The 15,329-nt window shown below is 36.4% G+C and overlaps 2 protein-coding genes across 2 annotated transcripts; one reads left to right on the top strand and one right to left on the bottom strand.

Moving 5' to 3' along the window:
* Positions 1-6,072: 6,072 nt before the first annotated feature.
* LOC126710411 (uncharacterized) lies at positions 6,073-6,708 on the bottom strand. Its single transcript, XM_050410887.1, has one exon. The coding sequence runs from the start codon at positions 6,706-6,708 to the stop codon at positions 6,073-6,075; it is 636 nt and encodes a 211-aa protein (XP_050266844.1).
* A 5,812-nt stretch (positions 6,709-12,520) lies between these two features.
* On the top strand, positions 12,521-15,297 carry LOC126689845 (endonuclease 2). Its single transcript, XM_050385019.1, has 9 exons — positions 12,521-12,796; positions 12,892-13,063; positions 13,490-13,582; positions 13,718-13,773; positions 13,858-13,941; positions 14,026-14,118; positions 14,223-14,290; positions 14,825-14,898; positions 14,984-15,297. The coding sequence occupies exons 1-9, from the start codon at positions 12,686-12,688 to the stop codon at positions 15,076-15,078; spliced, it is 846 nt and encodes a 281-aa protein (XP_050240976.1). The 5' UTR covers positions 12,521-12,685; the 3' UTR covers positions 15,079-15,297.
* The last annotated feature ends 32 nt before the right edge of the window (positions 15,298-15,329 follow it).

Raw genomic sequence — 15,329 nt, 5'->3', positions numbered from 1 at the left:
TATCTTTTATTCTCAAATGGCCCTTGCCCCTAGTTTGAGTCAATTAGTTGAAAAATATTTCATCTTTTAATTCTCATTAAGCTTTTGGTGAGCCTACGTCTTTGGGTTTTAGGGTTTCAAAATTTTCCCAAAACATGGATAGGTCCAACATCTTTTCAATAAAGTCTATAACATACTCATTAGCTTGGGTTCTCTTACTTTTGGAAAAGATTTTTGAATTTTGATCCAAAATCTAGGGTATGTTATGACTTATGGCTCAATGCCTTCCTCCAAAGTCTATGGTATATACTCATGATCTTGGGCTCTCTTGATTTGACTTTTTTTTTGAATGGGCCCAAAACTTAGGGTATATCATGGCTTTATGGATCATCTCTTCTTCTTCTTTTTGAACTTTTGATTTCAAAAACAAATTTCTTTTTCTTTTTCCATTTTTAATTTTTAATTTTTTTTTCTTTCAAAAACTTTTTTTTTTTTTTGGGAAAAATTTTCTTCTTTACAAAAGACTTTCTTCTTTTCTTGGAATTTTTTTTGAACTTTTTTTTTTTAGGTTAAATCAAACAAAGATCAAACACGTGCACTTGGGCTTCCCTATGAATTGGATCTAGGGTTACACTATGTGTGGGTAAGGCCTTTAATGCTAAAGGGACAAGATCAATAGGTCACTCACAATTAGGTGGGCCATGATTCCAACCATGAGCCTAAATGGACCGTAGTGGATTGGTGGCAAACCGTTAACATACTCAAAGCCCATTATAGGCAATGGCAGAGATTGTGAGTTGGTGGGATGAACTCTGGAAGACTTTGGTCCGAATTGAGTGTACTCATCACTAACCGAGGTGAAAGGGACGAAAAGAACCAAGTGAGGTTTGTGCAAAAAAATTAGAAAAGCCTTTTGTTAAGATTAGGAGATGGAACACATTGGAGTCAAACTCTCTATCCCTAACGGAGTCACTACTATGGGCGTAACGGGGGGAATACACCTCGGCCAAGTGGACTAGAGCAAAGAAGAAATGGAGTCACCATGTAAATTAGGTATAGGAACCATAAATATAGCACCCTTATGGAAGGATTGATCTTAACTAGAGCACATGTCGGAAGTTTAGGAATGGGGATGGGAAGGTGTTAGGCACCCAACCCCACCCGACCCGTAGATCGACCTCCACTCATTGTATTCCAAATCTTAATCCCATCAAAAGGTCCTCTAACATGTTATTCTAAACTCACACACACTAACATGCAAAACATAACAAATGTCCCACACTCATCCATAGCATAAAAACCCTACCATTCATCTAGCAAAATATATCCAAGGGAAGCAAGCATATCCAAGGAAGTAGCATTAACAAGGCATTTAATCAAGCGTATTCAATCATTCAAACCTAGCATCATGCTATTCATCAATTAAGGAGACCAATCATCATATTCAAAGATGCTTGTTCATATTCATATGCATGACATACCTTCACTTGCCTTGCTGCACCATAGTACCTATACATCAATGCATGTTCAAGTTCTTATGAATGTTCATGTGGTTCATCAAAGCATAAACCCTAATTATCAATTCAACAATCAAAGCATGTGAAACATGTTATTCTACTAATCCTAGACCTAAACATGTGAAAACTAGACTCAACAAGACTTAAACATGTGATTAAAACTAACAAAAAAAAAAAAACCAAAATAGCAAGAAACCTAACTCTACATTTCTAGGCATGAGTATGCATGCGTATCCCAACTATATGCTTACACATACTCAAAGTATGCGTATGCATGCATAGAGCATGCACACACATACAGGCCCAGAAACATAGTTTTAAAGCAACAAACAAAATAACAATTTAACAAACCCTAGCATACTTCTAATACACAACTAAACAACCTAAACTAGCAACAAAGATATCAAAGATAAACAAAATAAAAGTAAACAAAATAAAAACTATTCCTAAACACGCATTGGATCTAACAACAAACAAGAGTAACATTTAACACATCAAAACATGTTCATCAATATATCCAGTCATTCAACTCTTTAATCAAAACATGATGAGACACAACAAATCAAATCATATTTCTAAGAATATATAACACATAAATAAAATTAAGAACAACAATAACACAAGTTATAAAAAATCCAAATCAAGGAAAAGCCATGAAGGGAGATTCACCTTGCTTATGGAACACAACTTGGTTGATATTTGAATCGGCCCCACAGTGCCAACACAACAAGATCGAATGATAATCAAGAGAATCAAATATGTGAATAGTCCATTAGTAATCACAACTCAAAAATAAAAGGTTTTGAGAAATCCTATTAAGAATATGTTTCTACCTTTTTTTGTGCTAGAAAAAGGTTTTGAATTCTTGTAAAAAATGTGGCCACTGCTGCCCTAGGGTTTTTGAGAGATAATAAGGTTTAGAAAGCAAAAAGGCACTCTTTCTAGCTAGGATTTTATTTTGGAGACATAAGGTTGTATTTAGATGTTTAAATTAGGGTTTTCAGGGCCTTTTAGATGTCTTTGGACTCTCCCAAGGGTCTAGGGGCCAGCCCACATCAAAGAATGATATTTTGGGCCCCTAAAATTGAAGTTTGGGAGTTCTAGAATGCAACATGCACGTGCATGGGTATGCATGCATTCCCAAAGACCCTAGTTTTGACTACTAGGTTGGTCATAATTTTAACAATCATAACTTACTCAATATAAGTCCAAATTAGGTAAAAATATGTATTCAAATTGAAGCCTAGGATGTCTACTTTCCAATGAAATAAACCTCACTCCAAAATACTTTGTGGATCAAAAGCTATGGTAAAAACAGTGAAAAAATGTCATTTTTAGCATCGTTTTCAAAGCGACTTGAGCACTTTTGAGTTTTGATTACTTTCAAACTATCAAAATAACTTCAATTACCATTTGCAGACATGTCAAGCTCATCATTGAGACCGGGGACTAAAGTTTATTAACCAGGTACAAGATGAAATGTCTAAAATTACCCAGATCGTTTAACAGGTTAAAAAAATTTCTTTGCCAAAAGCTTACCATTACAAGGAGGTTCCATGTCAGAGAAAACTTAAAACCAACTTTTACAACACCCAATCCGCATAGATGTAATGTGAGTGATAACCATATACTTTTTAGTTGGGGAAGATAATTAATCATAAATTCAATGTTAAACAACCCTTACTAGGATTAACTTTAAAGCACGTATGAGACTTACTTTTCCCTCTTCTAAATTTCCAACATCAGCATTTAGAAAACTATGACTCTCATGTTCCATAAATTAAAATGAATAGCTATGAATAATTATTTCCAATATAACCTATTGTTTTTATTTTTGTCAAACACAGCTGTTAAAAATAATACTTTACTTTTGACACTTTAATTTGGTTTCATTTTTATTTGCTTTGATCAATAAGTATAGGCTATCATTGATTATTTCGAATTAACGTAAATTTAATGTGATTGTTTGGTGTCGTGGAAGTCAAAAGAAAGCACACACGATACTCTCTTTGATGAACAAAAACTGAACTGTTAGTTTCTAGGTAGTAAAACTTCAAATCCACAAGGGGTTCTTTGAATCCACAAGATGATAAAACTAGAATCTACCAGAGAAGAAAATTGAAAAAACTTCTATATTTTATTGATAATAATATGATTTGCCTCTAATGGGTACAAAACATATAAATACTGAGAAAGTAAGAACCCTAGGACAATTAGGAAAGGTCTGAAACCCTAATTCGCACTAATTACGTGATTGGGTCACAAAATACCAAAATTTACCAAAAATGGTAAAATTGAGTTAAATGCAAAATCATAAACTAATAACCCAAAATAAGCAGGACCTTATTCAGACTTTTGAGCAAAAAGTTATTAAGAAAATACAAATTACTATAAACGGCAAAATCGTAGTTTTCAGGGCCTAAAAGGAGGAATTCCCCAATTTCAGAAGGTACCTCGTGGCAAAGTGACGACTATTGCTCAGAAGGCTGTTTCACTTTAGCTTGCCAAATTTCATGCAATTCCAACCCCGAGGCCAATGATTTTTACTAGTGCATTTTTGCCTTACATGATGATTTCAAGGGCGCGTGAGAGTCCAGAAAGGACATGACAATTTGTTCTACATCATTGTTTATTTAATTTTAAACTGATAAATATCTTATATATATGTGTGTGTGTGTGTGTGTGTGTGTGTGTGTGTGTGTGAATTGCAACTCATTAATTATGTTTGTTTTGTTTAGACCCCTTTTAAACAAATTAGTTTAACCTAATGAATTAGCCAAGTAGTTACTTAGGCTAATTATGAAATCTAGGTTAAACACATGCAATTGTATTACTTAGTGCAAAAAAGTAAAGAAGATAGTAATATAATGACCTAGGAAAACCAATGAAACTAATCGTGTCAAGCTAAAACACTTAGGGAGGATTTAACCTAGTTATCCTCAAGATAAACAAATCCACTATGATAGAATGGAAGTTTACAATAGATTTAAACCATAAATCTAAAGCTATCTCTTATAGAACTTACTAACACGACCACATGCAGCTCTGACTCCACGGACTCTTCTATCTTGAATTTGTTGAACACAAACTCCCACGTTTGTGACTTTGAGAACCAATTCAAAGGTTTTAGATCACCATCAGTAGTAGATCTTTATGCAGCAACTTGTTTCCACTAGTTCTTGATTGTAAATCTCGTTCTGGTAGACACTTGTTGAGTTAGAATATACAGAAACCTCACAAATCTCAAAGGAGTAACTCATAATTCTTCCAAGGGCTTCTAAAACATAATTAGAGTTTTCCTTTTATACTAGTAGTGTTGGACTGAAACCCTAGACGTTTTCATGGGCTTGGGCCTGATTTAAAATCTGCAGAATACGACTTTCGGTCGGTCGAACCTATCTTTCAATCTGTCGAGCTTCATAGTAGCTTGCTTCTTCTTTACGCAGCTTAACAGTTCTTAAATCTTGACTTAAACAATCTTGAGCAATGTCTAACACCTAATCTAGACATATTTTTGTTATCGATTTGACAATATACATAAATTAAGAATCTAAACATTTAATCCTAAATATTTAGAACCTAACAAATTATCTAGAGAATTTTTTTTTAATTGACTAGACATATTTAGTCATTTATCATAACAAACAATTATGTGTGTGTCTTATGCGTTTATATAAATATTTTTTTTTTGAGAGATTTTTAACCTATAGCGTCCACTCTTAAGAATATCTTTTTATCATCAAGCCAAGACACCATACCAATCAGTTTTTGGTGTAGATGGGAATTGAACTCTAGATCTTTTATTCGACCGTTAGAGACTTTACTAGTTGAGCTAACTGGAACCCACCGTCTATATAAATATTTTTAGTATCATATGGGTATGACTAATATATTTTAATGACTCATTTATCTTTTATGCTAACTGCATTTCTTGTGTAATAGAAGAATATGATACTTCCCAAATACGATCTTAGCTCATGTCAATATAAAACTATTTGGTGGGTTTTTAGTTTTTAAGCTAATGAAAAAGAAAATACACCCAAAACTGAGAAAATGCATGACAAAATAGCTCATAAAGTGATGAAAAGCATTGACATAATGTTATATATATTTTCATATAAAAAATAATGTAATAACTTATTCTTGGTTTATGTAAGTCACATACTTGATGTTTGTCAAAAACAAAATTGTTGTAAATTGTAATTATAAAGTCTTTCGGAGGAAATTTAAGCTAATAAAGGATAAATAAATAAAGCACCTCCAAAAGTGGAGAAAATGTGAGAAAATAATCCAATCGTTAACGTGAAGAAAAGCATTGACGTAATAATAATTATATTTTCACATCATACATAATGTAATGATCAATTCTTTGTATACGTTACATATATTTGACATATAATACACATACTTTTTTTGAGAATTATAATACACGTACTTGATGGTTGATGCTTGCCAAGCATCAATATAAAACGTTTTGGAGGTCTTTAAAGAGCATACGAAGTTTTTTTTTTTTTTTTTTTTTTTTTTTTTTTTTTTTTTTTTTTGAGAATCAATATGACGAAATGTTATTAGAAAACTATAAGTCTGAAAGTACAGCAGGAATCACGTCTGGCGGAACATGCTCCATCCAGACTAACAACGGAAAAGAAAATCTTGCTCTCTTGACTAAGGCATGAGCCACACAATTACTCTGCCTCCTAGTATGAGAGAAAGAGAGAGTTCGAAGCGAACCGGAAATAGACATAATGTCTTTCACATATTGACCGATTGAGGAGTGGCCCACATCAACTGATTTCAACACCTTATAAACTATCTCTGAGTCTCCTTCAAATATTGACTGTGACATGCCCAATTCCACAATGAACCAAACAGCCCTTCTTGCAGCTAGGATTTCCACCAACTCCACCATGCCAGGGTAAGGAATTTTTTCAAAAAGTGCAGCTAGCACTTTGCCAGTAGCATTTCGCACAACCACACCTATCCCTGCCTCACCCGACTCTTCAAAAACTGCCCCATCATAGTTGGTTTTATACCCCTCGCCCAACGGTGGACTCCATTTCATCGCAATTGCAGGGGGCTTAGCCACTTTCATCGGAAACTTCAACTGGAACGTCGAGAGATATTGCGCTGCTGCACTAAAAATTATGCTCTTATCCAAGCTGGGTTCTTTGAGCCGAATTTTGTTCCTACGATTCCAAACAAACCATGCCATTACCGCAAACAATTCCAGCCTCTATTTCTGCATCCCAACCAGGTTAATTAGCTCCTGAACCTCATTAATGTTCGGGTACTCTGTTCGAACCCAGCTGAAATAGGGGAGCCAAACTTCTTGAAATTCTTCACAACTCCAGATAGCATGGAGGGTGGTCTCTTGAGATGAAAGACAGGTGCCACATCATGTGTCTTCAAGAATTTTTCTCTTCTTCAAGTTCACTTTTGTAGGTAGTGCGTCAGAGCATACTCGCCAAAGAAATGTTTTAATTTTGTTTGGCACCCGGATATTCCACAGACGTTTCTAGAAAGCTTTCTAGACTGAGCCATCTGAGGCCGATGCATCCGAACTGTTTTCCTCTTCACATAGCTGTTTGTAACCAGACTTGACTGAATACTCCCCATTGGGACAACCCGGCCATATTAAAACATCCCTCTGGTTTGTTAGGCACAAAGGTCTCCACCTCATTCCTTTTGAGATTGCCTTCCTGGCTTTCATAATACTTTGCCATGCATATGACCCAGATGAAGTTGTAGCTTCCAAGATCGAACCCTTTGGAAAATATTTGGCCTTGAAGACATGAAAGAAGAGAGAATTCTGATCCCTTAATAGCCTCCACACCTGTTTAGCTAGCATAGCATCGTTGAATTTTTCCAGGTCCTTGAATCCCATGCCTCCCTCCAACTTTGGTTTACAAAGAATTTCCCATTTTTTCCAATGGATCTTTCTTTGCTCCCCCTTCTGCCCCCAATAGAATTTTCGAATCATAGCCTCAATCTCATTGCATAGACTCATCGGTAATTTGAAGCAGCTCATGGCGAAGGATGGAATAGCTTGCACCACCACCATCAATAGAATTTCTTTGCCTGCTTGAGATAATAGTTTTTCTCTCCACCCTTGTATTTTATTCCATACCCTTTCCTTTATGTATCTTAAACTCTCCTTTTTATTCCTTCCAACCACCGCCAGCAAGCCAAGATATTTTTCATATTCTTTTACCTCCGAAACCCCCAAGAAGTCTGAAATCTCTTGCCTTCTTTCTACATTTACTGCCTTGCTGAAAAATATAGAAGTTTTCTCCCGGTTGAGCTTTTGACCTGAAGCACATTCATATAATGAAAGAATGGCTTGGACTTCATGTAGGTCCGACATGGTAGCTCTACAAAACACCAAGCTATCATCTGCAAAAAATAAGTGTGAGATTTTTGGGCCATTTTTGCATAAAGAAAAGCCCCTTATTTTGTCATTGTTGGCTGCCCTTTGAAGCAACCTATTCAACCCCTTCGAGCATAGCAAAAAAAGATAGGGTGACAAAGGATCGCCTTGTCTAATCCCCCTAGTAGGTCTAATATCTCCCTTAGGCTCACCATTTACCAAGATCGAATACGACACAGTGCTAATACACTCAAAATTAAGAGACTTCCATTTTTCACAAAAGCCCATTTTCTCCATAATCATCATCAAAAACTTCCATTCAACTCTATCATACGCCTTGCTCATATCTAACTTCATAGCCATAAAACCAGTCTTTTTAGATTTTTGTGATTTCATATGATGTAGAGTTTCAAAAGCCACCAATATATTATCAGAAATAGCTTTACTAGACTGAAAGGCAGTCTGAGATTCCGAAATAACACAAGGTAATAATTTCTTAAGTCTATTTGCAAGGACTTTAGAAATAATCTTGTAAAGAGTATTACACAGTGCTATAGTGCGGAATTCAGAAACTTTTACCGGGCTTTTTACCTTCGGAATGAGTGTGATGAAGGTTTGATTGATGGAAGTAGGGATCGTACTAGAATTAAGGCAAGTTAGGACTGCCTCTGTCACATCCTCCCCTACAGTTGGCCAAAATTGTTGGAAGAATAATGGAGGCATCCCATCCGGACCGGGTGCTTTTAGAGGATCCATCTGCTTTATGGCTAATTCCACTTCACTTCTTTGAAAGGGGCAGCAAGTTCATCATTCATCTCTTTTGTAATCACCAATGGAGTTGCTTCTAAAGCTTCCTCAATCAGATCCGGAGAGGATGAGGAAAATAAATTGGTGTAGAATGCTATCAATATATTTGCTATCTCCCCTTCTTCCTCACACCTTTTCCCAACCAAATTTTCTAGCACTTCAATTCTATTTCTCCGATATCTATGCGTAGCTTGACTATGGAAAAATCTAGTGTTTCCATCCCCTTCATGTAGCCATAGAGTACGTGATCTTTGCCTCCACATTTTTCCTCCTTGGAAAGAAGATCATTTATCTCCCCCTTAAGCCGAAATACCCTACTCATGGATTTCCCATCTATAGCTGTATCTTCAGCCTTGCGTAGCTGCTCCTTTTTTTCCTTTAATTGCCGAGTTATATTTCCAATAGCCATCCTGCTCCACCATGTCAGTTTAGATTGGCAACGCCCTATTTTGCCTTCAACCTGAGCCATGGCATGCCCATTTGCTTCATGTACCCATGCTTCTTCAACTACTTCCTTACATCCTTCTTCCATCAGCCACATGTGTTCAAAACGCCATGGTTTTTGTCGGATTTTTGGTATCCCATTCAAGCAAATAAGGATAGGTTTATGGTCCGATGAACCACACTCCAAGTGCATCACTTTAGTAGTAGGAAATTTTTCTACCCACTCCATGGTTGCTACCGCTCTATCTAGTCTTTCCCAAATAGTGAAGCCATCCGGATGGCCATTACACCATGTGAATTTTCCTCCCACAAAACCAAGATCTCTGAACCCACACTCATCAAGGACATCCCTAAAATCAACCATTTGTCTTTCAGGCCTCAATCTTCCTCCTTTTTTTTCATGACTGCGAGTAATCTCATTGAAATCACCTGCACACAACCAAGGGATCGCATTCCTATTCTTTAGTCTCCGAAGGCAAGTCCATGATATATGATGATTCTGTGTTTCTAGCTCTCCATAAAACCCCGTAAACCTCCATTCATCCTCCTTCCCTTTGTTCAAAATGCCATCGATATGGTTTGGAGAAAAGGTGCCTAAAGAAAAATCGACATCCTTTTTCCAAAAGATTACAATACCTCCTCCTCTTGTGTCCCGACATACTTCGATTATACCACCAAGTTTCAACTTAACACATATCTCTTCTAGCCTTGCTTTGTCAAGCCATGTTTCGGCTAAGAACACGACTGAGGGATCTTGTGCTCGGATCAAATCCCCAAGCTCCTGCTCTGTTTGGAGGTTCCCAAACCCCCGACAGTTCCAACATAGGAGATTCATTGCTCTTGGCGGGGCTGACACTCAGCCTTCACCACTGGTACATTCGTTTTGCTCTTTGAAGGATCCAACCTTCTTTTCTTTTGACCCTCACACCCATCCACTTCCATGAAAGACCGTTTGATGCTATGGTCAATCCCTCCTTTTCCTTCATCATTCAAATATTTTGCCTTTCTGGTTATCCTAATCCATGTTCTGGTAGAAGTCTGCCCACTTCGTGCACTGCCAGAATTTTTTTCACACACATCGGGTTGGAGTGTTGCCTTATTAAAATTAGGGTTTTCACTTAAGTTAGGCACGTGCTCAGCACCCTTCTCAGTTACAACCCTAGCGCCGCTTTCATGTTTTTTCTCCTTATTTTTTGGAACGGCCAAATCTGGCTCTTTATTAGCACCAATAACTCCCTTTATCTCATTCCCTGAAATTTCGATCCCATTTAATTCCCTGTCTATCTCCAATATTTGCTCATCCAATAAATCTCCTTTAATTCCATGATTGTCTCCCTTAGCCGTTTCAACACTTAATGATTCTGGTGCAATCAATGAGTCCATAATTTGCTCCTCTGTTTCTTCTATAACTATTTCCGCACCCTACCCTGGTTCTGTAACGTCTGCCCTTGTTTCTGTCGCCGGTGGTGAATGTTTTCTAGTCACCGGTTTGGCTAACTTTGGCAGCTTCCCTTTTTTATCTTCATAGAACCCCAACACCACCACCACTGCCTTGCGACTCGCCGGAGCGAAGGCTGCTCTAATCCACGCTCCATACGCCCGATCATTTTTTTTAACGTTCCTTCACTCGCCAACCATCTGTTACAGTCTTTGTCTGAGTGATCCAAACACCCACACCAGTAGCATATATTAGGGAGACGTTCATATTTGAATGTCACCCAATAATCTTCATCGTCCTCTATGGATAGAACTCGTCCCCTGCAAAGAGGCAGAGAAATATCCACTCGCACTCAGACTCGGATAAAACTACCTCAATCAACCTCCATATCACTCGCATTATGATCCATTGTCCCCATTGTATCGCATAAATCCTCAGCTACTCCCCTGTTCAAGTATCCAACCGGAATGTTGTGGACTTGCACCCAAAGCGACACTGTGTTTAATGGCATTTCATGTACTGGGATTGCCTTATCCAGTTTCTAAAGAACAACTAAATGTCTATCAAAACTCCATGGTTCGCTTGCCAAGATTTTTTCAACCTCCTCCGGATTATCAAACACAAACTAAAGAATGTGGTCCTCGGCGTTACGGACCTTAAACCCGTTCTGTGAGCGCCAAAGAGGACTGAAAGTTCTGATCACTGCATCAATATTTAAGGCTCTCTTCTTTTGGAATTTTGCCACAATTGTATGCTCATGTGATGCTTTATCCTTCTTCACTGCTAGTTTACCTCCTTCCCTATCGTTTAGCGATAAGTTTCGCCAGTTGTTCATAAGATTGTCCATCCTTGCTATCAGTGTTTCCCAAACCCCAAAACAAAACAGACCCTACTAGCCCTACAAGTAACTCTGTTACCTTAGGGAACAAACGTCTACCAAAAAGGAACAGCTACTTCTACTGACAAAGAGATAAGAGGTCAAAGTCTCCCTTCTCTATTGACAGAGAAAAACATGATTTTGAAAAGTAAAATGATGAATGCTTTAGTTTCTCACGGCAGAGAAAAGGTAAAGAAAATCATTGCGACTTTGGTAAGAAATCCTCATGAAAGATAAATTAATCTTATGTATAATTTTCCACTTATATGATGGTATAGAACTGTTATACTAGTAAAGAATTTTTGGAAATGGATTTTATTTATATGTTTATTTTACTTTAGAGCCACTGACCTCCAGCTCCAAAAGTGAGAGCCCTGTTTAGGGTGTTGTTGGTTTTTTTGTTTATCAATGAGATGAGAACTAAACCGGTTTTTCTCCAATGATCTTATCGCGGGAAGCAAATGTAGGACTTGGTGTCCACCAAACCACATGGGAGTAAGCCTAATGACCATTAAATCGACACCTTTCATGATTTTTAAAAGTGGCATCTTTTGACCTTCCTCATATGTACTTAATTGGTTAACTTAAGATTTCATTTTCTATTTGGTATGTTTAGAGTCATTGCCCTTTCACAATATCAAATTTTAAGATCGATTTTATTCTAGAATATTTGACATTATGTCAAATCTCATAGAACCACTAAATGCAAAATTCAGAAATTACAATCATTCTATATTATTGTGCAGAATCTTTACGATATATTCTTTAGATTGTGCCATTTTTGGAGTCATAAGTAACGTTATAGTCACAAAAAGCCCACCCCGCATTATCCTTCATTTCTGATTTTTTTTTTTTCAATTCCTTTCCTTTTCAGGCACGTAACATCAAAGTCATTCATTGTAGCATGCCTAATGTCCCATATAAACACGTTACCGTTACTACAATAGGAATGGTCACTTTACTCAAAATATCAAAACTGTAAATGTGAACAGATTGATTTTTAGCATTTACTTTTGCTTCCTACTTTAATACTTTAATCAGTATATGTCCTGGTAGAAAGCTAAAAGACAAATGTATATTTCATCCTTTGGCAAGACAATCATTAATATGATTTCTTTCTGAAAAAGACATGTATTATTCCATAAAATGGATTATTCATACAGTTCACACTAACCAATCCTGAGCTCTAGTTTCCTTTCTGAGTTCTCTAGTGCTATATATGACATGAAGTTGTAGTAATTTTGCAGTGAAGGAAGATGGAATACTGCAAACTCCAGATAGTGGCTATTGTATCACTGGTGCTTCTCTTCCCAGTCATTGATGCTTGGGGACATGATGGGCATTACATAGTTTGTAGCATTGCTCAGGTGCTTAATAATTTCTTTCTTAATCTCAATGTATTGTCTGTGTGATCAGAAATATTTATACCATGTTTATTTGTTTTCTGTGGTGATATAAACAGTCTCGCTTGAACAAAGGAGCTGCTGAGATAGTGGAAGAACTGCTTCCAAAATCTGCACAGAATGACTTAGGGAGTGTGTGTATATGGGCAGATCAGATCAAGTTTCATTATCCCTGGTCAAGACCCCTTCACTTTGTAAATACCCCTGATGTTTGCAATTACAAGTTCTCGAGTGAGTCTTATCTCTCTCTTGGTGGTACATATATAAGACAGAATCTTTACGCGAAGAGTATTAGATAATGATTAAATTTCTCATTTTTTAATAGCTTATTAATTTTTTAGGATAATCAGTAATATTTATCATGGTACTTGGTTTTAAGTTCGAATCTTGTCTCTACTCTACCTTCCGTTTAAAACTTTGAAACTTCCACCCATATCCCACATGTTGAGGCCCACTAACAATTTAATATTTTGGAATAATCGATAATTTATCAAAAATAGCTTCATAATTATTTCTAATAAATTTCTATAGGAAAATATAACGCACTTAACGTCCAAATGACTTCTTAAGCCACGCGTTGGTGATGATAGGATAAAGTATAAGCCATGCCGTGTAGGCTGACATCATGTCATGCTAAACAGTACTTTTAATGTTCAGGGGATTGCAAGGATGAAAATGGAAGGGAAGGGAGGTGTGTTGCAGGAGCAATTCAAAATTACACCAGCCAGTTGATAGATTCCAGCAGCAAAGGTAAGAATTCATGTAAATTCTTGAACCAAAAACTATAATATTTAGTACAACCTCTTCATTGGTTTTTTTTTTTTTTTCGTAGAAGTTCTTCTCTGACCAAATCGTGTTTCTAATGCAATTAATTGTTACTACCAGATAACCTTACTGAAGCACTCCTGTTTTTCTCTCATTTTTTGGGTGATATTCATCAGGTATGAGTCGCATTAAAGATGATCTGAATATACATAGCATGTCTGGATGTGTGCATTATTAACTATAGTACTTGTTTAATGCAGCCTCTACACTGCGGTTTTGCTTCAGACAAGGGAGGCAATACAATTGAAGTTCACTGGTACACAAGGAAGCAAAATCTTCACCATGTGAGTGTAGTTGTCAACTGACCATAGCTTATACAAAAAAGCTGCCTATTTTTATGATTTGTAAACTCACATTTATTCATACAGATATGGGATGACAACATTATAGAGACAGCACAAGAAAGGTTCTATAGTTCAAATTTGGCAGACCAGATTGATGCAATTCAAAAAAATATTACGGTAGCTTATTTGACACTTTCTTAGTGACTGTATTAGACTTAGTACTTGGTTTATTTTCCATAATGTGTATCAATTTTGTTCTGTAAATATATTTCAAACTACAGACTGGCTGGGCCGATCAAGTTAAGAGCTGGGAGAGCTGCAGTTATACTGATACAACATGTGCAGACGTGTATGTTTCTCAACCACAATTCATTAACCTAGAATTTTTTAGCAAGTTCCATTTCATTGTCATAAGGTACTATGAATGAAGTATTAGTTAGCCAATACATTATACTTCTTTCTCTCTTTTTTTCTTCTTTTTTTTAACTTATTGCCTGTCTTCAAAAAAGTCATCTTTTTTCACTATTTTACCAATAAAAAGATGTCTCCTTTTTCCCTTAAAAAGGCAGGTTTTTTTTTTTTTTTTTTTTTTTTTTTTTTTATTATTTTTTTTTTTTATATAAGATATCGTTTCTCGCTTAAATTATATTCACTTAAATCTCTGCACAGATGGACACATTGTTTCCTATCCTTTCTTTTCTCTTGTCTGTCTCAACTTATTGAACAAAAGCGACATTGTTAATGTGTATATGACTTGTTTTACTAGTTATGCAACTTTAGTCATTGATCATTGCAAGATCAAATATGAAGCATTTCTTGATAAGGGTATCATAATACACTTGATTGAAATTTAAGGATAGATGAAGTTGGTTATTTTTCTCAGATATGCCTCTGAAAGCATTGAAGCAGCCTGTGACTGGGCATACAAAGATGCGACTGAAGGTTCAGTTTTAGAAGGTAAAGAGTAGATTCTTACAAGTTTTCCAGTTCTGCATGCTCATTTCTTCTTGGTATAGAGAAATAATATGAAAACTGTTTGCAGATGAATATTTTCTCTCCCGGTTACCAGTAGTCAATAAGCGGTTGGCTCAAGCTGGAGTTCGGTTGGCAGCCATTCTCAACCATTACTTTAAGTGATAATACTTATTTCTTCTATAGTGTATGCTGAAGCTTTAGACCATACATGTCGATCAGTATCAATAAAATACATGGTTCTAGTCATTGCTTTTGAATGTATAAAACAAGATACTTCTAGTAATCTAGCACTCTTTTTCTTTGTGAAATTAGTGTTCCACCTTGCTACTCAAATTATATCAATTGATTAAATTAAAGGCCGCTTTCTGATATTGCTCCACAGTATTCTTCTATGCAAATGATTCTATTGTTCC

This window comes from Quercus robur, chromosome 1 (genome assembly GCF_932294415.1).
Source record: "Quercus robur chromosome 1, dhQueRobu3.1, whole genome shotgun sequence".
Classification (NCBI taxonomy): Eukaryota; Viridiplantae; Streptophyta; class Magnoliopsida; order Fagales; family Fagaceae; genus Quercus; species Quercus robur.
This window is presented reverse-complemented; position numbering and strand designations above follow the sequence as displayed.

Bases quoted from the DNA above. Each gene is read 5' to 3' on its own strand.
- LOC126689845 (XM_050385019.1), top strand. From the start codon at position 12,686: ATGGAATACTGCAAACTCCAGATAGTGGCTATTGTATCACTGGTGCTT. The intron at 13,942-14,025 runs GTGAGTGTAGTT...TTATTCATACAG, and splicing joins GGAAGCAAAATCTTCACCAT to ATATGGGATGACAACATTAT. The intron at 14,899-14,983 runs GTAAAGAGTAGA...AACTGTTTGCAG, and splicing joins TGAAGGTTCAGTTTTAGAAG to ATGAATATTTTCTCTCCCGG.
- LOC126710411 (XM_050410887.1), bottom strand. From the start codon at position 6,708: ATGGCATGGTTTGTTTGGAATCGTAGGAACAAAATTCGGCTCAAAGAA.